Source organism: Pristiophorus japonicus, chromosome 12 (genome assembly GCF_044704955.1).
Source record: "Pristiophorus japonicus isolate sPriJap1 chromosome 12, sPriJap1.hap1, whole genome shotgun sequence".
Classification (NCBI taxonomy): domain Eukaryota; kingdom Metazoa; phylum Chordata; class Chondrichthyes; family Pristiophoridae; genus Pristiophorus; species Pristiophorus japonicus.
In genome coordinates this window covers 55,915,167-55,941,243 of record NC_091988.1, presented here as the reverse complement: position 1 = coordinate 55,941,243, position 26,077 = coordinate 55,915,167, and the positions used below count along the sequence as shown (strand labels likewise).

Here is a 26,077-nt window from a genome sequence, read left to right as displayed (position 1 = left end):
TAAAGTTATGAGTTTCTGACTAACGACACACTAAAACACAGCAATTCATCTTTAACAACAATGATAACAACTTATATTTATATAGCACCTTTAACATACTAAAACACCCCAAGGCGCTTCAGAGGAATATTATGAGACAAATCAATTTGACACCGTGCCAGGTAAGGAGAAATTAGGGCAGGTGACCAAAGGGTTGGTCAAAGAGCTAGGTTTTAAGGAGCATCTTAAAAGGAGGAAAGAGAGGTAGAGAGGTTTAGGCAGGGAGTTTCAGAGCTTGGGGCCTAGGCAACAGAAGGCATGCTGAAGGTGTCAGCATCAGGTGTCAGCTGCTGTTCTGACTGTTTTAAAGTGTTGCACGTTAGATTGTCATATCCTATGGCGTAAATGTCAGAATTCTTGATTCATCAATTGCTGGAGCCGGCCCATCTTATATCCTCTCTCACCTCCTGTGAGATGTAATGGAGTCTTAAACCAATGATTCCTCTCTCCTTCCCAATTTCCAACTCCAACCCCAGCTCCACCTAGATAGGTCTGCTGGGTTTATGCTCTAGCAAACCATTTAAGGGAATTAGTACTTTAAATTTCTTTATGACGTGCTCATTGGCACTCTAAATTCCTAAGCTGCACGTGGAATTGTCAAAATTTGAATACTCATGTGAAAAGTTAATTCAAGGCTTCTGTCATTTCCTGATTTTCCCATACTATTTCTACTCAATTTATCCCTTCAAAGGGCTCTGTAATGCAGCATCTATTACACCTGTATTCCCCCCTTTAGACCAATAAATCATTTTTTTTTTACTTGAGTTAACTACCATTTGCTTACATATCTTACCAATCTCCCGAATCCCAATGGCAGCTGACATGTTTTGAGCCAAGAACTTAGTTGCCCCCTCCAAAATCTGATTATGTATAGACCATCTTTCCTGTATAGCTTCTATCGGCCTTAGAAAACTCCCCAAGTATCCCCTGTACATTCCAATTTAGTGTCCACTCCTTGAAGTCAACTATCTTCTCTTCTTCATGCTTCCATAGAAGAGTAGCAGCAATTAAGATAATGTCACTCTTGAGCTTATCTATCACCTCTTAGAACATAACATAAGAACATAAGAATTAGGAACAGGAGTAGGCCATCTAGCCCCTCGAGCATCTTGATGTTGCTTTGTTAGCTCCTCAAACCTTCTGCCTAGAATGTAACTTGTCCTCAGATCTAATGCTACTAATGGTTCTACCCTCCCCCCAGCATTGTCTACTTCTGTTCCTATGACTTTACTTGATGTTCGGGGAAGGATTATGCACTTGGAACAGGAAAGTTAAGAGTGTGATACAGGTTCTGTGGAGTTGGCCTTACATTAAGGATGTAGCAAACAGTTACAGGCTTGAGGCTGAAACAGAATGTCTCAATTAGGGCAGGAGTAATTACTACAGTCAATTGTGTGAGACATCTGTCCTTTAACTGCCTGTTATTATACTGCCTGATGCACAAAATTAAATCCGAGTGATCTGGAGGAGCTGATTGTTCTTTCCTCATTTGTATTTTATGTTACAGATGGAATACAGACATTGGGACAGCACAAGACAGATAGGAGGTGCAGCAAAAAGAGAATGACTCAACCCCGACTGTTAGGAGCTGCCATTGGTTCTGCTGAGTTGCACTTACTGAGTAGAGGGATGAATAGTTTCTACTGAGTTGCAGTCCAAATGCAGTAATGAAATTCGTGCCACCGGATTATCACTGTTAGCAGTTGATGTCTCAGAATCACTACAGAAATGTGCTCCTTTCTTCTGCAGACCACATAACCAGTCAGATGACTTTCTGCAGTCACACAGAAACCAGCTCAGTGCTGAGAAAGGACTTTCTTGATTAATATAATGTTATGGAGGACATCTTGATGTGTTCCTTTGAATCTCAAGGGTTGGATTTTCAGTTGTCTACAGCCTCAGTTAATGCCCAGAGGGGGCGGTAATGCAAGTGTTAGAGCTTAACGCCCCACCGGAAAATTAGTTAGAGATCCAGCAGGGACGCAAACCGCTAGCGTCTGGCTGCTGATGATCACTCCGCTCATGACGTCAGTCCTAGTGCAATGCCCACACTTGCGCCCAGCTCGCTAAATTAGGTATGGCCCCCTCATTTACCACCCACAAATAACAATGTCTGGAAAAACAGTTGGTACGGGCTTGCAGAGTCGTTAACTGGTGGCAACTTAAAGGGATGAGGAAGCGCTTCCCTTGGGGGGTCACAGTCAGTGTAACATTTACACACAGCACGGTGCGTGAGCCTCCAAGATTGCAGCAGCGTAGACAGACATAACAGCACAGGTTGAAAACAAGTGATTTTGAAAACTTTAATGGATGCACTAGTATGCCCCGCCTTCAAGAGTTGGCTTTTCCCGGGATCGCAATCGGAGATCGATGCATGTGCAATGGGTCAGTTAAATTTAGCGCTGGCAATTACGTTAGTGCCCCCTCCAGGTCAAGTGTGTAATGACTGATTTTGCGCCACCTTCAGTTCTTCGCCCAATGGGCTAAAGTTTGGCAGATGGAATACAATGTCGGAAAGTGTGAGGTCATCCACCTTGGGAAAAAAAACAGTAAAAGGGAATATTATTTGAATGGGGAGAAATTACAACATGCTGTGGTGCAGAGGGACCTGGGGGTACCTTGTGCATGAATCCCAAAAGGTTAGTTTGCAGGTGCAGCAGGTAATCAGGAAGGCAAATGGAATGTTGGCCTTCATTGCGAGAGGGATGGAGTACAAAAGCAGGGAGGTCCTACTGCAACTGTATAAGGTATTGGTGAGGCCGCACCTGGAGTACTGCGAGCAGTTTTGGTCACCTTACTTAAGGAAGGATATACTAGCTTTGGAAGGGGTACAGAGACGATTCACTAGGCTGATTCGAGAAATGAGGGGGTTACCTTATGATGATAGATTGAGTAGACTGAGTCTTTACTCGTTGGAGTTCAGAAGGATGAGGGGTGATCTTATAGAAACATTTAAAATCATGAAAGGGATAGACAAGATAGAGGTAGAGAGGTTGTTTCCATTGGTGGAGGAGACTAGAACTAGGGGGCGCAGCCTCAAAATACGGAGGAGCCAATTTAAAACCGAGTTGAGAAAGAATTTCTTCTCCCAGAGGGTTGTGAATCTGTGGAATTCTCTGCCCAAGGAAGCAGTTGAGGCTAGCTCATTGAATGTTTTCAAGTCAAAGATAGATAGATTTTTAAGCAATAAGGGAATTAAGGGTTACGGGGAGAGGGCGGGTAAGTGGAGCTGAGTCCACGACCAGATCAGCCATGATCTTATTGAATGGCGGAGCAGGCTCGAGGGGCTAGATGGTCTACTCCTGTTCCTAATTCTTATGTTCTTATGTTCTTATCTTATGTTCTTATGTTCAATTCTGACAAATTGCTCGGCGAGAGGCGCAAACTTTTTTAATGTGCTAAAATTACCGCTCCGCCTGGATTAACGCCCCAACTGAGGCACGACTGAATTTCTCCCCTTCACTTAAAGAGAAAGGATGCTGCGAGGCCTAGCGAGGCATCCTTGGCGAGCAGAGTTGGCTAACAATTAAAACAAAATGGTGGCCACTGCGGTGAACCCTCACCTTTAAGAGCAGATGCATCGCCCAGCCACTGGCAGTTTCCCGACTTGCAAAGCTGTCGGGGGCACAGATCGGCAACGGCTGCGCTCTCACGGGGCAATTTTTCCCATGGGGCGGAGAAGGGGTCGCCGCCAGTCGGTAAGGGGTCAGCGCATGGCCGACAACAGGCGGGGCAGAAACACGGGACGCGGCGGAAACCCGTTCCCACTGCCCCCGACCCGAGGGAAATTGCGGACGGGTTGCACCATCCGCCTGTCCCCAGTTGGAAAGGCCTTACCACCCCACTACCACCGGTAATGGGCATTAAAAAGGGGGCAATTTTGGCCCCTCTGGGTTTATAAAATCATCCTTTAAAGAAAATAATTTGTATTGTTCCCTGACCATCGCACAGTTTTCTGCTGTCTGGAAAGTGAGGAAGAGTTTAGGAAAGTAGTAATTAATCTCCGCTGTTTGTAACATGGAAACATAGAAAATAGGTGCAGGAGTAGGCCATTCGGCCCTTCGAGCCTGCACCACCATTCAATAAGATCATGGCTGATCATTCACCTTAGTATCACCTTCCTGCTTTCTCTCCATACCTCTTGATCCCTTTATTCGTAAGGGCCATATCTAACTCCCTCTTGAATATATCCAACGAACTGGCATCAGCAACTCTCTGCGGTAGAGAATTCCACAGGTTAACAACTCTCTGAGTGAAGAAGTTTTTCCTCATCTCGGTCCTAAATGGCTTACCCCTTATCCGTAGACTGTGTCCCCTGGTTCTGGATTTCCCCAACATCGGGAACATTCTTCCTGCATCAAACCTGTCCAGTCATGTCAGAATTTTATGTGTTTCTATGAGATCCCCTCTCATTCTTCTAAACTCCAGTGAATACAGGCCCAGTCGATCCATTCTCTCCTCATATGTCAGTCCTGCCATCCCTGGAATCAGTCTGGTGAACCTTCGCTGCACTCCCTCAATAGCAAGAACGTCTTCCTCAGATTAGGAGACCAAAACTGAACACAACATTCCAGGTGAGGCCTCACCAAGGCCCTGTACAACTGCAGTAAGACCTCCCTGCTCCTATGCTCAAATCCCCTAGCTATGAAGGCCAACATGTCATTTGCCTTCTTCACCGCCTGCTGTACCTGCATGCCAACTTTCAATGACTGATGTACCATGACATCCAGGTATCGTTTCACCTCCCCTTTTACCAATCTGCCGCCATTCAGATAATATTCTGCCCTCGTGTTTTTGCCCCCAAAGTGGATAACCTCACATTTATCCACATTATACTGCATCTGCCATACATTTGCCCACTCACCTAACCTGTCCAAGTCACCCTGCAGTCTCTTAGCGTCCTCCTCGCAGCTCACACCGCCACCCAGCTTAGTGTCATCTGTAAACTTGGAGATATTACACTCAATTCCTTCATGTAAATCATTGATGTATGTTGTAAATATCTGGGGTCCCAGCACTGAGCCTTGCGGCATCCCACTAGTCACTGCCTGCCATTCTGAAAAGGACCTGTTTATCCCGACTCTCTGCTTCCTGTCTGCCAACCAGTTCTCTATCCATGTCAATACATTACCCCCAATACCATGTGCTTTAATTTTGCACATCAATCTCTTGTGTGGGACCTTGTCAAAAGCCTTTTGAAAGTCCAAATACACCACATCCACTGATTCTCCCTTGTCCACTCTACTAGTTACATCCTCAAAAAATTTCAGAAGATTTGTCAAGCATGATTTCCCTTTCATAAATCCATGGTGACTTGGACCGATCCTGTCACTGCTTTCCAAATGCGCTGCTATTTCATCTTTAAGAATTGATTCCAACATTTTCCCCACAACTGATGTCAGGCTAACCGGTCTATAATTACCCATTTTCTCTCTCCCTCCTTTCTTAAAAAGGGGTGTTACATTAGCTACCCTCCAGTCCATAGGAACTGATCCAGAGTCAATAGAATGTTGAAAAATAATCACCAATGCATCCACTATTTCTAGGGCCACTTCCTTAACTACTCTGGGATGCAGACAATCAGGTCCCAGGGATTTATCGGCCTTCAATCCCATCAATAACATTAGGTCGGATCCAAGAGTTTCATCTGTGATACCCTTGGGTGGAACCAGATCTCAGATAATTATTAGTTTGATACTGAGCAAACATAAAAGAAAGATTGACTTACATTTCACAACCACCGGACATCTCAAAGTGTTTTACAGACAATGAAGTAATGTTGGAGTGCAGTCACGGTAGCTACTGACCGCAAATTCTTGGCAAGTTACATTAATTATGGTGTAATTACTAGTCTCTAGATTTACATCAAGAACATGGATAAGGACAAAATGAGAAGGGCTGATTGCACAATCACCCTTCAACACAAAGGGGCCGAAATTGTCCCTCTCCTTAAGGCCTGTTAGCACCGCAAATCAGCAGCCATGCTGCGGAGTGCAGTGGCCACCGGCTTTAGGTGGAATGGACGCTGCTAGCCCAATTGCCCTCCTGAGTTTTCCTGCCGGTGCCCTGATCCCCCCCGATCGGTGTTAAGCACATCATCACAATGCGCACCACCGATCTAACCCCCCGACGGCGACATTCCCCTCGGAAAATCTTCGGCTCTAAGGCTGTGCCAAAACAACCTTTTTTCTGGTGGTCCAGTGAGGCTGCAGTCTTCTGCAGTGACGGTGTGGCTTCTCTTAAAGGGGAGGGCTCACTATCACTGCCGCCATATTTTGTTTTGTCGACCCAACAATTATGCCCCCGGTTTCGGCCGGGCCGCCAACAGGAAACCTGGCACTCCCTCTTGGGTGTCAGGCCACTGGCCTGGCTAAAACCCTCCCTGGTGGCCCCGTGGACCAAAGTTTAAAAAGCGCTGAGGCTCTCCCCTTTAAGTGAAGGGGAGAGTCATGGTGACGCGACGCCACGATGACGTCATCGTGATAGTGAATACGCACCGCCCCCAACTTTCACCCTTCAGTTGCTGTCACCCCACGTTTTTGCCCCTCAGGTATAGCCACCGTCCCCATTATGACCGATTTCTGGATCAAAACAAAAAAAAAACAAAGAGCAGAATTTCCCAAAAGACTCGACCTGAAACGCAGCTGCGGTAAAAAACATCGAAACGCTTGTTTCGGGCGGGGGGCAATTTCTACCCCAAGCACATTTTAAAACCAATCTGAGCAAGGCCAGCCATTGAACTGAAGGAGTTAATAGGCTGGAATTACCCTGGACCTTATTCCAGCTAATAGACCACCTCCTCGAAGTAATCTCACACAGATTTGTTTTAGATTTGGTTCCAACACTGGAGCTGGACAACCACTGTTGCATCTGTAAAGTCCTGTCCCCTCAGTACAGATTCACACGAGGCATGTAGTGAAGTCAAGGTCACTCTGGAATGCTGCACTTGCCTGAGACCTGTCCTTATATACCTGTCTCTTGCAAGTGCACCCCTGGTGGTAAGGTATGCTGGTGGTTACAGGTCATATCTTATTACAGTCATGTATAGCATGTTAGGATACAGTTATATATAATAATGTAAGATACATGACAGCATCAAAGTGCACTTAAAAACAGTCTGCATTCATACAAATGTTGTCATATAACAGCAGCCTGAGGGAGTACAGGAAAATATGAACTACAAAGGGCACATAATGAAATAAAGTGTATAATTTTTTTTTAAAGTAGAGGAAGACCTAGACCACATTGGACTACTCTGAGCGGACAGTGCGGGTCGATTGAATTTGAAAAATGCAGATCTTCGTGAAAACCCTAACGGGGAAAACAATAACTCTCGAGGTTGAACCCTCGGATACTATTGAAAATGTAAAGGCTAAGATCCAGGACAAGGAAGGTATTCCCCCTGATCAGCAGCGACTGATCTTTGCTGGAAAACAGTTGGAGGATGGCCGTACTTTCTCTGAATACAACATCCAGAAGGAGTTAACTCTACACCTCGTACTGAGACTTCATGGTGGTGCCAAGAAGAGGAAGAAGTCTTACACCACCCCAAAAAAGAACCAGCATAAGAGGAAGAAGGTCAAGCTTGCTGTCCTTAAATATTACAAGGTTGATGAATATGCAAAAATCTATCGTCTAACACGCATATCCTTCCGGGGGATGTGGTAATGGTGTGTTTATGGTCAGTCACTTCAACGGGCAATACTGTGGGAAATGCTGTCTGACATACTGCTTCAAAAAGGCTGCCGATGCATTTTTAATAAACTATGATGAAAAATGGAAAAAAATTTGAAAAGTAGCTTGAAAAAAATAAGCACAATCACTTTAAAAGAGATACAAAAAAACAAAAATTGAGAGGATTGAGATTCCCACAAAGGCAACTGAGGATAACTAACTAAAGCAGGAAAGCAAGAAGTGGAGGGAAAAGCCACAACGGGGAGCAAGAGGGACAAAAAAAATAAACTATGTTAATAATAAAAGGGAAGTTCAAGAACAACTGAGTCTGTTAAAGGATGAAATGGGTTAAACTATTACACATAACCAGGATCTGGCAGATATAGTGACTGGATTCTTCACATCAGCTTTCACAAAGGTGGATTGCAGCAACATTCCAGCCATGGTAACTGGGGCTAAGCACTCCATAGCATATGTTGAATTTACCAAAGATCATATTGTGCAGAAATGGGAAGAAGTCAAACGGCTGCTGGGCCAGGTAGGATATATCCCAAGATTCTCAAGAATGGAATGAAGAGATTAGTGATGTCGTGGCAGATATTTTTTGGAGTTCCATAAAAACTAGAGAAACACCAGAGGACTGGAGAATTACAAATGTAGTTGCAATAGTCAAAGAAAAGGAGTAGGGCACAGACCTGGTAAATACAGGCCAGTTAGCTTAACATCAGGAGTGGGAAAATGCTTTGGTTAAGGCATTCTATGGGATGCAATAAATGAACATTTAAAGAGCACAGGCATCATAAGGAGCACACAGCGTGGTATGAGACATAACAGGTCATGTCTTACAAACCTGCTGGGTTTCCTTGAGGGCACAACTGAACTAGTGGGCATGGAGAATCCAATCAAGGTAGTTTACTTGGATTTTCAAAAGGCATTGCTAGTGTCACATAGAATCATAGAATGGTTACAGCACAGAAGGAGGCCATTCAGCCTGTCGAGCCCGTGCCGGCTCTCTGCAAGACCACTCCCCTGCCCTTTCCCCGTACCCCTACAATTTTTTTTCCTTCAGGTACTTATATTTTCTTTGTGTGCGAAGAGAGTGTGCGAGTTAAAGGTTCTGTAAAAATAGTGCAAATTTCTATATTGCTATAGTCCATTAACTTTAATAAATCAATTCCATGATTCACCACTGTCTGCTGTAAAGTTTATACTTATCATAAATCAATTCTGATATTTATAGCCTTCACTGTCTGCTCTAAAGTTTATTCTTCCACTTTCTGAGTTTTGGGAGAGTAATTTCTAGTAAGCTAAATACTGTAATAAGGGTAGCTGTTCGACCCCTCGGCATGATTTGAAATCAGAATTCTGTATGTATGGTCACACTTTGGTGTGAGAGCTCACTAATAAAAGAGGTCCTCATTACTGAGCAAGAAAGAAAGAACGTACGTCAATCTATGTACTTAATTTCAAATCATTGGGATGCCCCTAATCCTTCACAGCCGAATGAATTACTTTTAAAATTTAGGAGGTAAACACAGCAACCAACATGGCAAGGTCCCACCAGCAGTAAATGACCAGATAATCTATTTTGATGGTGTTGGTTGAGAGGGGCCTCAGTCCCTCATTTGAAAGTGATATCTCCAAGAATGCACTACTCCCTTAATACTGCATTAAAGTGAAACCTAGGTTATATGATCAAGGCCTGGAATAGGTCTGAAACAATCTTCTGACAGTCAAGAGTGAAGGAAATTGAAACATAGAAACAGAAATCTACAGCGCAGAAGGAGGCCATTTCAGCCCATCGTGTCCGTACCGGCTGACAAAGAGCCACATGGCCCTCGGTCAGTAGCCCTGAAGGTTACATATAAACCAATGAACAATGGCGGAAAGGTAAAGAGCATCCAACCCAACCAGTCCGACCCACACAACTGCGACATCCCATACATCGCAACATTTTACACTCCACTTCACACGGAGCCATGCGATGGCCTGGGAGAGGCAAAAAACCAGATAAAAATCCAGGCGAATTGGGGAAAAAAATCTGGGAAAATTCCTCTCCGACCCATCCAGACGTTCGAAACTAGTCCAGGAGATCACTCTGACCGTATTCGATTTCCTGAAGTACTTACCATTGTATCTGTGCCAGCCAACAAGAGATTATCCAGTCTAATCCCACTTACCAGCTCTAGGTCCGTAACCCTGCAGGTTATTGCACTTCAAGTGCCCATCCAAGCACCTTTTAAATGTGGTGAGGGTTTCTGCCTCTAACACCTTTCCAGGCAGTGAGTTCCAGATCACCACAACCCTCTACATGTAATGTATTTGCTTCATGGGTTCTATGATTAAGAATTCATAGCAACACATTGCTATTAAGAACTAGTTTGTTTATTAACAAAGGTTTAACAATCATACTACACATTACCAGTTAATCTACTTGGCTAACAACTGCATACCTCATCGTGGATGACCTAGACCTAACTGACTGGGGTTTTATTGAGTCTTGTGAACATCACGCGACTGGCTAAGCCACTCACGATGCAACAGCTCTAAAAGCCTGTGAACATACTCATAGGTGTATACATTACATGAACCAAGTTGATATGAAAGCAATATCTAGTGAAAGCTTAAAAATGGAACTTCAAAGTAATGTTAGGTAGAGACAATGTTAGGTGGAAGTAAACAAACTATTTAATTTGGAGAATGAGCACAAGATTAATAAACACAAGCACAGAATTCACAAACCTCAAGCAAGATTAGCGATTTTAAAAAATTTACACCGACCTTGCCCTGAACCCACATCTCTCTAGTTTCTCTCCTCCCTCTCCTTATGACCTCGTCTTTTCATCAGACCCATCTCTCCACTAAACTCCACCCCCGCATTATTATCTCTGGAGTCCCCTATCCTTGGCTTCCTCCTCTTCCTCATCTAAATGCTGCCCCTTGAAGACATCATCCACAGGTATGGGTTGGAACTTTACCTCCTGGATGGAAAATGGCCTAGCAAGTGGCCGGTCCATCCAGCGGCATCAGCGAAAGTCCCAGCTGATTTTTTGGGTGGTCTTCTTTAACATGCTGCAGGACAACTTCCCAAAATGAGAGTGAAGTTGTTGAGAAGAGGTGGAAACTCAGGTGGTAGATATGTGAGGAAGGGGCAAGTCATTCAATTCAAATACAAGCAACTTACAGATTGTATTTGAATATATGTGTGTTTAACAGATATCTGCTGAGTGTCGAGTCTAAGTCTCCTAGACATTTTCCAAGTACATCTTTACCGAAATGACACCAGCCACAGCATATTTATATTGGTCCTCCTACAGGCAGTACTTTACACTCTATTAAATTGAATGTCCCATTGTTCCATCTGCTTACATATTATATCCAACTTGGATTGTAGTTCCCAGAACCATCTCGTCCTCAGAATCATCTGCAATTTTACACTGAATTTCCAAAACGAAGTCATCGGTGTAAATTAGAAACAGTAGGAGTCCCACTCAGCACTTCCCCCAAATCCCAATATAATTCCTCTAACAAGTAACCACTGATTTCTACCCTTCAAACATATTCTTATCCATTCCCAGATTTGATGCTGAATTCTTATTGCTTTCAGCTTAATTAAAATGCAGGAAGCCTGCAGCATTTTAAAGGGAAATTAGGAAGTGAGAATCAAACTATCGAAACCAAATTGGAAGTCAGTTCAGATTCATCTCCTTCCTCAAAAAGACTGAATAAAATGGTATTTAATATATCTTGTATAAAAAAATTCTGTCCTTTAGAATGTAAATACCCCTATCTGGTCAGGATCATTACAGACCCAATTCTCATCTGGACAGGGGTCAAGCAGGGCTGCGTCATCGCGCCAACCCTCTTCTCAATCTTCCTTGCTGCAATACTCCACCTCACACTCAGCAAGCTCCCCGCTGGAGTGGAACTAAACTACAGAACCAGTGGAACCTGTTCAACCTTCGTCGTCTCCAGACCAGATCCAAGACCATCCCAACCTCTGTCGTTGAACTACAGTTCGCAGACAACGCATGCGTCTGCGCACATTCAGAGAGTGAACTCCAAGTCATAGTTAACATCTTCACTGAGGTGTACGAAAGTATGGGCCTTACACTAAACATCCGTAAGACAAAGGTCCTCCACCACCTTGTCCCCGCCATACAACACTGCCCCCCAGTCATCAAGATCCATGGCGTGGCCATGGACAACATGGACCACTTTTCATACCCCAGGAGCCTATTATCAGCAAGGCCAGACATTGATGACGAGTTTCAACACTGCCTCCAGTGAGCCAGCGCAGCCTTTTGCCGCCTGAGGAAAAGAGTGTTCGAAGACCAGGCTCTCAAATCTGCCGCCAAGCTCATGGTGTACAGGGCTGTAGTGATACCCGCCCTCCTGAATGACTCAGAGATGTGGACCATATACAGCAGACACCACAAATCGCTGGAGAAATAACACCAACGATGTCTCCGCAAGATCCTGCAAATCCCCTGGGAGGACAGACGCACCAACGTTAGCGTCCTTGACCAGGCCAACCAACATCCCCAGCACTGAGGCACTGACCACACCTGACCAGCTCCGCTGGGCAGGCCACATTGTTCGCATGCCTGACACAAGACTCCCAAAGCAAGCACTCTACTCGGAACTCCTACACGGCAGGCGGGTCCAAGATGGGCAGAGGAAACATTTCAAGGATACCCTCAAAGCCTCCTTGATAAAGTGCAACATCCCCACCGACATCTAGGAGTCCCTGACCAAAGACCGCCCTAGGTGGAGGAACTGCATCCGGGAGGGCGCTGAGCACCGAGTCTCATCGCCGAGAGCATGCAGAAAACAAGCGCAGGCAGCGGAAAGAGCGTGCAGCAAACCAATCCCAACCACCCTTTCCTTCAACGACTGTCTGTTCCACCTGTGACAGAGACTGTAATTCCTGTTCAGTTATCCAAGAACTCATTTTTAGAGTGGAAGCAAATCTTCCTCGATTTCGAGGGACTGCCTATGATAACCCCTATCTCAGATCATTCAATGATTGTACACTCAGATCTGAATCTGTTAGGTTGCATTCCTACAAAACATAAGGCTCTCACCATGCAAGTATTAACAGGTATTTGGAAACTTCTAAGACAGAAGAATCACAGTTTAACATGGATGTTTAAAAGGCATGAGTAACACAGCTTTGATTAATTCCAGGGCAGATAGTTGTTCTGATGAGAAGCACGAACCGAGGAATATCTAAAATCTGAAGTTAAAGAGTAACCATGATAAATAATATAATTGATGGTGCTGCACCCTGGAATAGTGGAGTGTTAATAATGTCAAAGCTATATAGTGTTTGGTAATGGACTCCAGTGATGTGGGAAAACTGATGAGCATACCGTCAGATCACGAATAGTCCGTGGGAATAAGCCTTAGGGTATATTTTCAATAGGCTCAATTTTCATATGAACATTGAATGTGCTCGCATCAAATTCCTGTCTAAGATATTTTAATGCAAGCGTTAGCCCATTTGTTTTAGACAGAAATTTGATATGAGCACTTTAAGTGTGCAGACTAAAGTGCCATTTAGAAAATGTATCTTAAATTATAATTCAGGAGGTATGCTCCCCAAGTTAATTATTTTACAAATGTATTATTTAATCAAATGGTTGAAATCCTTAGTAAGGGTAAAAAAAATCCCTGCAAACTTTGTACATATATTTTCTTTTAATTGAGAGATTGTAGAATCATAGAATTTTCAGTGCAGGAAATGGCCAATCGGCCGCCTGTGCCTGTCCTAGCACTAGCTCCACATGGAAGCTCGACATTCTAATTCTATTTCCCTCCTTTTTCCATGTATCCCTATATTTATATTTTTTTAATCTAATTCAGAGTAAACTAGACTAATGTACATTGAAGTCATTAATCTGGGGGCTGCAACATTAAGGTTTATGCAGATAAACATTAACCCAAAACAATTTGCCTCAGGTAAGATCAGGAAATTGCGCTTAGATGTGGGACCACCTACCCATGGCATAGTGCCACACCAGTATGTCATGGGAGGGGCGGAAGAGCTTGAGCAGGTGGCCCATAATTGGAATGTACTTACATTAGAATTGCTCTGAATTGGAATTACCTGTGTTTTAAAATGCCTTTTTATCCCACCAATACTTTAAAGAATGAGGGGTAACATTAGTTTTTAATTGCATGAAAGCAACATTGTGCATTTGAGATACACATGGCATGTCCCGAAACAAGGGTCGAGTTCTAAAAGATGAATGGGAGTGCGCATAAAGTTCTACTCGTGGTAGGTGGAACCAAGACCTATGCTGGGGGTTGAAACTCTGATGCCCCTTGATGGGGGCTCATAAACATTAATTTGGAAGCTCTCCCCTGCAGATATTTCAGTCATCGCTGCCATCATCCAGTCTGGATCGTCCGCAGCTGGTTGTACTGGTTCTTGTTCTGTACCCTCAGGATCCTCAGGGTTGGCAGCAGCAGCATCGTCATCATCATCATCATCATGTTCTGCAAAATACATCAGAACAGTCAAATGTTTAACAGCAAGGGAGGGGACCGGATGGGTGGCATGAGTACTCTCACACATAGCAGGTTAGGCAGCAGGTTGATTTAAAGGGCCACGATGCATTTTCAGGACTTACCCTCTTCCTAGCGTGCTGTCCTGATTGCTTTTCTCCATGTACGACTCATCATAGCAGCTACCCTTTGTTCCAAGGGTGTCAGTGGATGCAGATTGGGCATGCGTCCTCCTGTCCGAGTTGCCTTCCTTTTGTTGTGGGCCAATTTCTTTTGCAAAGAGTAAAATATAACTTTTTACAGAGTGTGACAGTCTGCAAGGTGGGACATACAGATAGCTAGGTTACAATTACGATTAAATTAAAAATGGGAAATATTACTTACACTAACTACTTGACCAAGGTCATGCCATTTCTTTTTACACTGGCTTCCAGATCTCATGGTATGCACCACTGCTCAGTAATCTTCTGCAACTTGGTTCCACTGTTTCTTCATTTCTTTTGGTGGCACTTTTATGTGACCTCTGTTGCTGGTATCTAGCTCCTGCCATCTCTGCTCAATTACGTTGACTAATATCTCTACTTCCACATGCAAGAAATTCTTTGTTCTTGGTGGACGTTGATCCATTGCAAAGTTGAATTGGCACTCTTATTTCTCAAAACACACAGTCTTTAATTTGCATGCCCCAATGCAGTATTGGTTCTGCAAGTTTAGCAGTGAAAAGCTGAACTCACTGATTTCAGCAGGTGATTTATTCAACAGTGCTGCTAAAAGCACTCCCTCACACACAAAAATATCACAAAAATTAAATTACAAGCCTTTCTAGGGGTCCAAGAGACAAATCTTCACTTTTTCTCCAGTCCCTTTAAAAATGGCCGAGTGCCAATGTTTGTTTGACACTGCGCGTGCGCGCACGCTCCAACGCGCACGCGCAGGGTTGCCGGCACGACGTTGGCTCATTTAAATTAGACCCGACCCCCACTGCTTACAGAATCGGCACAAGTGTTTGGCTCCGCCCCCCCGCTGTGAAGTGCACGCCGCGCCAAGCTGAGATCGAGCTCCGAGGAGCCGGAGAATTAAATAGTTTTTTTCCTGCACACTTTTAGGCGCGAAGAACAGGCGTGCAGCTCGGGGCTGTGCCGTTTTTGGCGCGGCCGGAAACTTGGGGCTTAAGTGTCTGCATGTGTGCATATGTGAGCCAGAAAACTTGTGACATGTTTACAATCTCAGCTATGGCTCAGTGGGTAGCACTCTTGCCTCTAAGTCAGAAGGTTGTGGGTTCATGTCCCACTCCAGGGATTTGAGCACAAAAAAATCTCAACTGATGTTCTAGGGGAGTGCTGCACTGTTGGTAGATGCTATCTGCTCTCTCAGGTGGATGTAAAATATCCCATGGCACTATGTTGAAGAAGAGCAGGGGAGTTATCTCCTAGTGACCTGGCCAATATTTATCCCTCAATCCACATAACAAAGCAGATTATCTGGTCATTATCATATTGCTGTTTGTGGGAGCTTGCTGTGCACAAATTGACTGCCATGTTTCCCACATTACAACAGTGACTACATTCCAAAAGTACTTCATGGGCTGTAAAGTGCTTTGAGACGTCCAGTAGTCGTGAAAGGTGCTATATAAATCCAAGTCTTTCTTTGCCTTCATTGAGGGCGTGAGATTCTTTGTGTAATGAGTGACTGAATTTCTAGCCTCTTATCGAGAGGAAGTGGTTATTGCAGGCAATAAATTAGGACTGTGCACAAAGTCCTTTGGCATAGTCCACATCATTTAACTATAATTCAAGCACAGACGGCATCCCCTTTAGATGTACTGTTGTTTTGTTTCACTTTCAGGACTCGTCTATCAGGTTCTAACTATTTTCAACTGTTGCTCAAAAGCAACACCGGCTTAAGTTGCTCATCCAAAGGAACACAGAATAGATACAGGACGTGGCAGGTAAGGAATTCTTTCATTCGTTTATTTGCTTAATGCATTAATGCTAGTAGGGAAGTTAAAAATTAAGCTTTTAATTAAAAGTAGGGGATTAAGTTGTTTTTCTCCATTGCTAACTACTTTCAGGAATGTTCAGCTTTGAAAAGAGCAATTCCTGAGAACAACCTACTCAGGGAATTGATAAGTCAATCTCCTAGTTCTTGTTAAAGAAACATTTTGTCTCCAACATTATTATGAGACGACCACATGCTATCTGTAAATCAGATAACAGTTAGTCTGCAGAGTCTTTGCAAATCATTGGTCAACAACAATACAGAGAAACCTAACAACACAAAACTATTAAACTGAGCTCAGTTTGAAATGACTTCTCTTTTTGTTAGACCGGTGTCAGATTTTGAGGTCATTTTATTCCAGACACAGAAGAAATGCATGAAGCCTGATTCTCGCATTCAATAGATGTTGGGGTTGGTAGAGAAAAAATAACTTGGTCCGGGACTGGTTTAACTGATAAGTTACAGATTTCCGGGCCAGGCCGCCACACGCATCAGCAGGCCGCGGCCATTGGAGGGAGCAGCGTGCGGCGGCATACCACTGCAGGGAGCAGCGTGCTGCTGCAGGAGGGCGACGGCTGCGAAGCCAGTTCGCTGATTGCAGTGCGGGCAGGCACAGCAGGAGGGGTGAAGGAGCGGCAAGAGTCTGTAGAGGGAAGTGACCGGGGCCCAGGAGAGGCGTGAATCTGGGGCCCAGAAGAGGCGAGGGGCCCAGGGGCAGCACGGGTCAGCCCACACTGCGATACATGTGGGCGCTCGGTCTGTGCAGCAGAGCTGGTCTCCAGTTAGTCTTGGGTAATCCTTGCCACTGGACCAAGACCTAGCTCTGTCAAGCCCATGTGGTGGCTGGTGTGCAACGGCCACCCCACGTTAAAAAAATCCAAGCACAGGGATCTTCCACCCTTCACGATGTAGTTCAGGATCTGGAATATTAAGTCCTTCATTGAAACACCTGTGAACTCATCCTTTTTTGGCATGGAAGCAAGTCATCCTCGCTTCGAGGGACTGCCTATGATGATGATGAAGTTACAGAACGTCCGGTGAAAGTGTTAATAATGAGGGTCCAGTTTGCGCCCCAATGAGGCAGCAATAATTATGGGATGATAATAAGAGCTCAGGCAAACAGAGAGGTTCTGCAAAGCACAGAAAACATTCAAAACGTAGCCCAAGTTAAATCACTTAGTCTGATGACGCTTGTCCTTTTTCTGCTAAAAACTTGCACTGTTCAAATTGTGGTTTGCAAGAACACTCGCATGTGATTTCCATAGTGTGAGAATTTTATTGAAGACCTTTGTGCTTAGTTTCAAAACAAACATATGTTGACATTCACTGAAACAAAGCAGAGCTTGAAGTATGTAGTGGGGCAAGGAAGAGTGAGACAGAACTTTATGCCTCATCACTGAGGATTGTGGTAACAATCCTCAGCACCACCCAGCATCTGAAAACATAACAAAATATTTACACAAGAACTCTACCACTGCCTCAGGTCATGCAGGTTTAAAGTATAGAACAGCACAACAAAGAAAAATTGAGATTAATTCATGAAGAAAGACTCAAGCAACTGGATTTATTTTCACTGCATAAAAAAAAGACTGAGTAGGCTTGTGATACAGTTTTAAAAAGTAATGAAAAGATTAGCGATAATCTGCCTATTTAACTCAGAGAGCATCGCACTCATGGACACTACTACAAGATTCCACCTGTTCCCTCCCCCACAGGATAGAAGCTAAACTTAACAGAAAAAGTAGTTCATTCTGGGGCCATTGATATCTTTTAAAAATAAATGTTTTTTTCCCCACCAGTTGTGAACGAGTTATAAAGACATTATTTGGTGCTTTCTTCAGATTGGCTGCTGGTAACTTCAATGGAAACCCTGGATAGACATATAAAGGGAGGTTCTGCTGATCTTTTGCCAAAGTTATGGCAGCTGATCTGAAGAACCCCTGAAAAATTTGCCAGGGATTAGAACCATAGAATCATAGAATGGTTACAGCACACAAGGAGGCCATTCGGCCCGTTGAGCCCGTGCTGGCTCTCTGCAAGAGCACTTCAGCCAGTCCCACTCTCCCATCCTTTCCCCATAGCCCTGCAATTTTTTTCCTTCATGTACTTATCCAATTCCCTATTGAAAGCCACAATTGAATCTATCTCCACCATCCTTTCAGGCAGTGCATTCCAGATCCTAACAACTTGCTGCGTAAAAAAGATTTTTCTCATATCACCTTTGCCAATCACCTTAAATCTGCGTCCTCTGGTTCTCGACCCTTCAGCCAATGGGAACAGTTTCTCTCTAACTACTCTGTCCAGGCCCCTCATGATTTTGAACACCTCCATCAAATCTCCTCTCAACCTACTCTGCTCTAAGGAGAACAACTCCAGCTTCTCCAGTCTATCCACGTAACTAGAGCAGTTTGCTTCACATAGAGGTGTGGAAGATCAGGGGAGAAATTTGTATGCCCTGTGCCAGTTTTATGACTGAAGCATATCAACTTAGCAGAGGCCATTCAGCCCATCGTGTCCGTGCCGGCTGACAAGGAGCTATCCAGCCTAATCCCACTTTCCAGTTCTTGCTCCATATCCTTGTAGGTTACGGCACTTCAAGTACATATCCAAGTACTTTTTAAATGTGGTGAGTGTTCTGTCTCTAGCACCCTTCCAGGCAGTAAGTTCCAGACCCCCACCACCCACTGGGTGAAAAAAATCCCCCTCAAATCCCCTCTAAACCTCCTACCAGTTATTTTAAATCTATTGCCCTGGTTATTGACCCCTCTGCTAAGGCAAATAGGTCCTTCCTATCCACGCTATCTAGGCCCCTCATAATTTTATACATCTCAATAAGCTCTCCCCTCAGCCTCCTCTGTTCCAAAGAAAACAACACCAGCCTCTCCAATTTTTCCTCACAGCTAAAATTCTCCAATCCAGGCAACATCCTTGTAAATCTCCTCTGTACCCTCTCTAGTGCAATCACATAATTCCTATAATGTGGTGACCAGAACTCTACGCAGTACTCTAGCTGTGGCCTAACTAGTGTTTTATACAGTTCAAGCATAACCTCCCTGCTCTTGTATTCTATGCCTCGACTAATAAAGGAAAGTATTCCATATGCCTTCTTAACCATCTTATCTATCTGTCCTGTTACCTTCAGGGATCTGTGGACATGCACTCCAAGGTCCCTTTGTTCCTCTACACTTCTCAGTGTCCTACCATTTATTGTATATTTCCATGCCTTGTTAGCCCTCCCCAAATGCATTACCTCACACTTCTCTGGATTGAATTACATTTGCCACTTTTCTGCCCACCTGACCAGTTCATTGTTATCTTCCTGCAGTCTACAGCTTTCTTCTTCATTATCAATCATACGGCTAATTTTTGTATCATCTGCAAACTTCTTAATCATATCCCCTCCATTCAAGTCTAAATCATTGATATATTCCACTAAAAGCAAGGGACCTAGTACTGAGCCCTGTGGAACCCCATTGGAAACAGCCTTCCAGTCACAAAAACATCCATCGACTGTTACCCTTTGCTCCCTGCTTCTAATCAATTTTGGATCCAACTTGCCACTTTGCCTTGGATCCCATGGGCTTTTACTTTCGTGACCAGTCTGCCAAGGTGGATCTTATCAAAAGCCTTGTTAAAAATCTATGTATACTACATCAAACACACTACCCTCATCGACCCTCCTTGTTACCTCCTCAAAAATGTTAATCAAGTTAGTCAGACATGAACTTCCCTTAACAAATCCATGCTGACTGTCTTTGATAAATCCGTGTCTTTCTAAATGAAGATTTATATTGTCCTTCAGAATTTTTTCCAATAATTATCCTACCAATGAGATTAGGCTGACTGGCCTGTAATTATTCGGTCTATCCCTTTCTCCCTTTTTAAACACCGGTACAACGTTAGCAGTGCTCCAGTCCTCTGGCACCACACCTATAGCCAGAGAGGACTGGAAAATGATGGTCAGAGCCTCTGCTATTTCCTCTCTTGCTTCTCTTAACAGCCTGCGATACATTTCATCCAGGCCTGGGGATTTATCCAGCAAGATGCTAAAACCGTTACTAATTCCTCTCTCACTATGTTTATGTCATCTAATATTTCACACTCCTCCTCCCTGATTGCAATGTCTGCATTGCCCCTCTCCTTTGTGAAAACAGATGCAAAGTATTAATTAAGAACCATACCCACATCTTCTGCCTCCACACACAAATTACCTTTTATGATCTCTAACAGGTCCTACTCTTTTAGTTATCCTCTTGCTCTTAATGTATTTCTAAATTATCATTGGGTTTTTCTTGATTTTACTTGCCAACATTTTTTCATGCTCTCCCTTTGCTTTCCTAATTTCCTTTTTAATTTCACTCCTGCACTTTCTATACTCCTCTAGGGTATCTATAGTGGGTGCAGCAATGCAGTGCTAATCAGTGTTTGCAGCACCTCAAAGCTGCAGAGCACTGAAAGAACAACTGTCAAAATCAATGTGGCCATGGTCCCTTTAAGGAAACCAGCTGATGATGTGTGATCAAATTACATCATCAGAGCCGCTTCCTTCAATTGGTCTGGAACCTCGCAGGGCAGGCTTAATAAGCCCAATCAACGGAAGATTCTTCATACAGTGTGGGCTGGAGCAAGGAGCAGAGTTACCACCCGTCACTGACTCCGGCCACCCCTGACTCACCACGGTTGGCGAGATTGTGGACTGAGTGTCAGTATGCAATTCAACTAATGTTCACACATATGCATGTTCCAGAATGGCCACTGGATTGTGATAAGAAGCAAGAATCTTGGCTGAACTTTCACTTGTCTCACCCAGCAGCCATTGTGCCCAATTGGAGAGACAGAACAGATGGACAGGACATTGGATGATGAGATAACTGCATTTAAAATAAAAAAAGGAGAAATATTAAATAAACTAACCAAACTCAAAGAGGATAAATCTCCTGGTCCAGGCAGATTACATCTGCACAATTTAAAAGAATCTAGGGAAGAGATAGCAGAGGCATTACTGCACATATTTAATAATTCGTTAGAAAAGGGTATAGTGCCTGAGGACTGGTGGATAGCTAAAGTAACACCTATATTTAAGAAGAGAGATGGAACATGTCCAGGGAAATATAACCCAGTCAGCTTAACATCGGTGGTAGGAAAAATAATGGAATCCTTACTGAAGGAGAAAATGGAAGAACATCTAGAAACCAAAAATATAATAATGAAGAGGTAACAGAGAGAGTAGACAAGGGTAATGCAGTAGATGTAATTTATCTAGATTTTCAAAAGGCATTTGATAAAATACCACATAATAGACTAATGAATAAGGTCAGAAAATGTGGAGTCAGGGGAAAAGTAGCAAACTAGCTGGCTTCAAGACAGAAAGCAAAGAGTAGAGATAAAGAGTAAAGCTATTCAGAGTGGCAGAAGGTGGGAAGTGGTGTTCCACAAGGATCAGTGCTGGGACCTCAGTTCATAATTTATATTCATGATTTAGACTTTGGAATCAAAAGCACAATTTCTAAATTTGCGGATGACACCAAATTGGGGAGGGGGGTGGGGGGACGGGTCGTGGCGGGGAGATAGTGAATGCTGAGGAGGACTGCAACAAATTACAAGATGACATTAATAAACTTGCAGAACAGGCATATAATTGGCAAATGAAATTCACACAGATAAATATGAGGCATTATATTTTGGTAAGAAAAGTACGAGGTCACAATCTTACTTGGAAAATACGGATCTAAATGGGATAGAAGAGCAAAGGGATATCGGAGTACAAATACACAAATCATTAACAGTAGCGACACAGATTAACAAGGCCACAAAAAAAGCAAACCAAGCACTAGGGTTTATTTCCAGAGGGATAGAATTGAAAAGTAGTAAAGTTATGCTAAGCTTGTATCGAACCTTGTATGGACCACACTTGAGTACTGTGTACAAATCTGGTCATCATATTATAAAAAGGATGTAGATGCACTGGAGAGGGTTTAAAAAAGATTTACAAGCATGATACCAAAAATGCGAGGTATATCTATCAGGAAAGGATGAGCAAGCTGGGTCTCTTTTCTCTTGAAAAGAGAAGGCTAAGGGGTGACCTAATAGAGGTCTTTAAAATTATGAAAGGTTTTGATAGAGTAGATATGGGGATCGTGTTTCCACTTGTGGAGAAGAGCAAAACTAAAGGCCATCAATATAAGATAGTCACCAAGAAATCCAACAGGGAATTCAGAATGTGGAACTCACTACCACAGGAAGTGGTTGAAGTGAATAGTATAGATGCATTTAAGGGGAGACTAGATAAGCATATGAAGGAGAAGGGAATAGAGGGTTATGATGATAGATTTAGATGAGGAAAGATGGGAGGAGGCTCAAGTGGAGCATAAACACTGGCATGGACTGGTTGGGCCGAATGCTGTATATCCTATTGTTATGTATGTAATAACTCGATAGACTGAATATTGTAAACTCACTCAGGTGCAAACCTGGCTCAACTTTATTCAGTCCCAAGTGCCCACATTATATGGTGGCTTGCTTTATATACCTGGCCCGCACACACATGCGTACAGCCCAATGACCTCCGACAGTGGCGCCCCTGGTGGTATGAACCCAAGCATACATACATGACACCTATGACTGTTGTCCTCGCAGAGACCAGCTACTTCTGCGCGGATAACAGTTTGAATCTAAGACCTACCTAGTCTATGTGGCTCTGAATTTGCTTTACGAACTAAGCACAAGGGAAGCGTAAACAACACACCCAAACAACAACTTGTATTTATGTAGCGTTTTAACGTAGTAAAATATCCCAAGGCACTTTGCAGGAATAAGAACATAAAAACATAGGAAATAGGAGCAGGAGTAGGCCATCTGGCCCCTTGAGCCTGCTCCACCATTCAATATGATCATGGCTGATGTTCTAAAACAAAATTTGACACGAGCCACCTAAGTAGATATTAGGGCAGATAAAGCAGGATAGAGAGGTAGAGAGGTGGAGAAGGTTAGGGAGGGAATTCCAGAGCTTAGGGCTTTGACAGCTGAAGGCACGGCCACCAATAGTTGAGCGATTATAATCAGGCATGCTCAAGAGGCCAGAATTAGAGGAGCGCAGATATCTCAGAGGGTTGTGAGGCTGGAGGAGATTATAGAGATAGGGTGGGGTGAGGCCATGAAGGGATTTGAAAACAAGGATGAGAATTTTAAAATTAAGGCGTTGCTTAACCGGGAGCCAATGTAGGTCAGCAAGCACAGGGGTGTTGGGTTAACGGGACTTGGTGCGAGTTAGGACACAGGAAGCAGAGTTTTGGATGACCTCAACTTTACAGAGGATAGGAGGGTGGCCAAGAGTGCATTGGAACAGCAGAGGAGCGGGAAGGTCGGGGCAGATGGGCAGCAAGAGATCGAGGCAGAAATGCGGCGGATGTTCTGGACGGAGGAACGGTGAGGGATCGTGGCTAAGATTCGGCGAGTGATCGTGGCGGAGGTGTGGCAAATGTTTGGTGCGGAGAAACGGCGAGAGATCATGGCGCAGGAGAGGTGAGAAATTGTGGCAGAGGTGCGGCGAATGTTTGCGGTGGAGGAGCGGCAAGAGATCGTGGCGGAGGTGCGGTAAATGGGGGTATGGGGCCCAGAAGAGCCGAAGGCCCAGGGGCAGCATGGGTAGAGCTGAGTGTTGTCAGCATACATGTGGAAACTGATGCTGTGTTTTCGGATGATGTGTGCGCACTAGGTCCGTGCAGCAGAGCAGGTCTCCAGTCGTCCTGGTTAACCCTCGCCACTGGATAAAGGCCTAGCTCTGTCAAGCCTGTATGGTGGCTGATGTGTAACAGTCACCACACGTTAAAAAAATCCACACACAGGCAGCTTCCACCCCTGGAGTTCAGGACTGAAATATCGGGTCCTTCATTGAAACATCTGCGAACTCATCACTTTTGATGTGGAAGCAAGTCATCCTCGTTTGAGGGACCGCATATGATGATGATGGAATAGTCAAGTCTAGAGGTAACAAAGGCATGGGTGAAGGTTTCAGCAGCAGATGAGCTAAGGCAATGGCAGTGACGGGCGATGTTCAGGAGGTGGAAATAGGAGATCTTTGCGATGGCCCGGACGTAGTCGGAAGCTCATTTCATGGTCAGATATGTCACCAAGGTTGCAAACAGTCTGGTTCAGTCTCAGGCAATCCCTGGGTAAAGGGTGGAGTCAGTGGCTAGGGAACAGAGTTTGTGGCAGGGACCGAAGATAAGAACTTCGGTCTTCCCATTATTTAATTGGAGAACATTTCTGCTCATCCTGCACTGGATGTCGGACAAGCAGTCTGACAATTTAAAGACAGTGGAGGGGTTGAGACAAGTGGTGATGAGGTAGAGCTGGGTGTTGTCAGCGTACATGTGGAAACTGATGCTGTGTTTTCGGATGATGTTGCTGAGGGGCAGCATGTAGATAAGAAATAGGAAGGGGCCAATGATAGTAATGGTGTGGGAGTGGGGGGAGAAGCCATTGCAGGTGATTCTCTGGCTACAATTGGATAGATAAGAATGGAACCAGGCGAGTGCAGTCCCACCCAACTGGACGATGGTGGAGAGGATGGTATGGTCACCCCTATCAAAGGCTACCAAAGCAGCATTAGGTAGGTGTTCACTTTCAGTGTTCACTACCAGTGGGAATATATCGGTGATCTCTGTTTTAATAGTGAAGACCAAGAGTGATGGATATGGTTTTGTTTAACTGCTGCGCATTATGACAACCATTATTCTTGGGCTTCAGAAAAGCCAAGTCTTATGGTTTTCAAAGCTGAGTGAGGGAGAGAAAGCTAATATACGGCAACACAGAGTAAATTAAGTTCCTTTTTGAATTCAACAATCAGTTTTGTGCCAGCAAGAAATCCACGTATAGAGAATATGTTTGTTTATTTTGCTTTATTAGAACCCTGAATCAAACACTTGAGAGTGAAGATGAAGATTGCTGCGTTTAATATCCAACGGCTTGGGCCAAGTAAAATCTCCAAACCTGAAGTTGTCTCAACAATTGTCAAGGTGAGTATCAACATATTCTTTTTACGCTGCAAGTTGTGCACCACATCGCCACTCTATAAGATTCCAAGCCATCACACAATGCAGATGAAATATCAATTCCAAACCTTGCACCACTTGGAGGCTAGTGCCAGATAGAATTCCAATCCCGTGCCCCAACCCCGCCTCCCCCAGCAGACCATTCTTTAAAAAAATATACACAGCAGGGATTATAAAATGTGCAATGATGTCACAGATGCAATTATTGCTGGCTACAACACTGTCAGATTCAGGTTCTAACATGCTCACTTTGGAAAAATGGCATACATGTTTCTGAGCAAACAACCCATTAGATCCAATTAATCATTTAGGAACTGCCAACTCAGTCACGTGAATTGCATAAAAGTAATTAAGAATGTTGCCATGAAAATATTGTAATAAATTGTGGGATTATTAGTATTCCCCCCCCCTCTCCCCCCACCCCAATGGAATTCAGTCCCCTTTAAGAATTGGTTCTCTTCTGCTTCTAATTTCTGTCTCTCACCGTGTCTCTGGCATTTTGTGTCATTATTCTCGTTGTGTGTCTCTTTCTCTGAATCTCATTTTGTGCATGTGTCCATGCCTATTTCTATGTATCTGCATGTTACTGCGTGGGTCTGTCTCCTTCCCTCACTCTCTCCCAGTAGGATAATGTCTGCAGGATCTATGTGTACATATATCAGTGATTCTAAATGTGTGTACATTTCTCTCCCACCATTTATAATCATATAGGTGCACACATATATTTGTGGCCATTTACGTATGTGTCTCCTTCTGTGCCAATGGCCAAGCACCCAAACATTTTCAGGTAGAAGAAAAAT

The 26,077-nt window shown here is 44.0% G+C and overlaps 1 protein-coding gene and 1 pseudogene across 1 annotated transcript in view; both read left to right on the top strand.

Moving 5' to 3' along the window:
• Positions 1–7,318: 7,318 nt before the first annotated feature.
• On the top strand, positions 7,319–7,831 carry LOC139276770 (ubiquitin-ribosomal protein eS31 fusion protein-like; annotated as a pseudogene).
• An 8,323-nt stretch (positions 7,832–16,154) lies between these two features.
• dnase1l4.1 (deoxyribonuclease 1 like 4, tandem duplicate 1) overlaps positions 16,155–26,077 on the top strand; it is a 49,976-nt gene continuing 40,053 nt past the window's right edge. The window contains exons 1-2 of the mRNA XM_070894915.1: positions 16,155–16,174; positions 25,132–25,241. Coding sequence (XP_070751016.1) covers positions 25,161–25,241 — 81 coding nt within the window. The 5' untranslated portion in view covers positions 16,155–16,174; positions 25,132–25,160. The remainder of the gene's footprint in view (positions 16,175–25,131; positions 25,242–26,077) is intronic.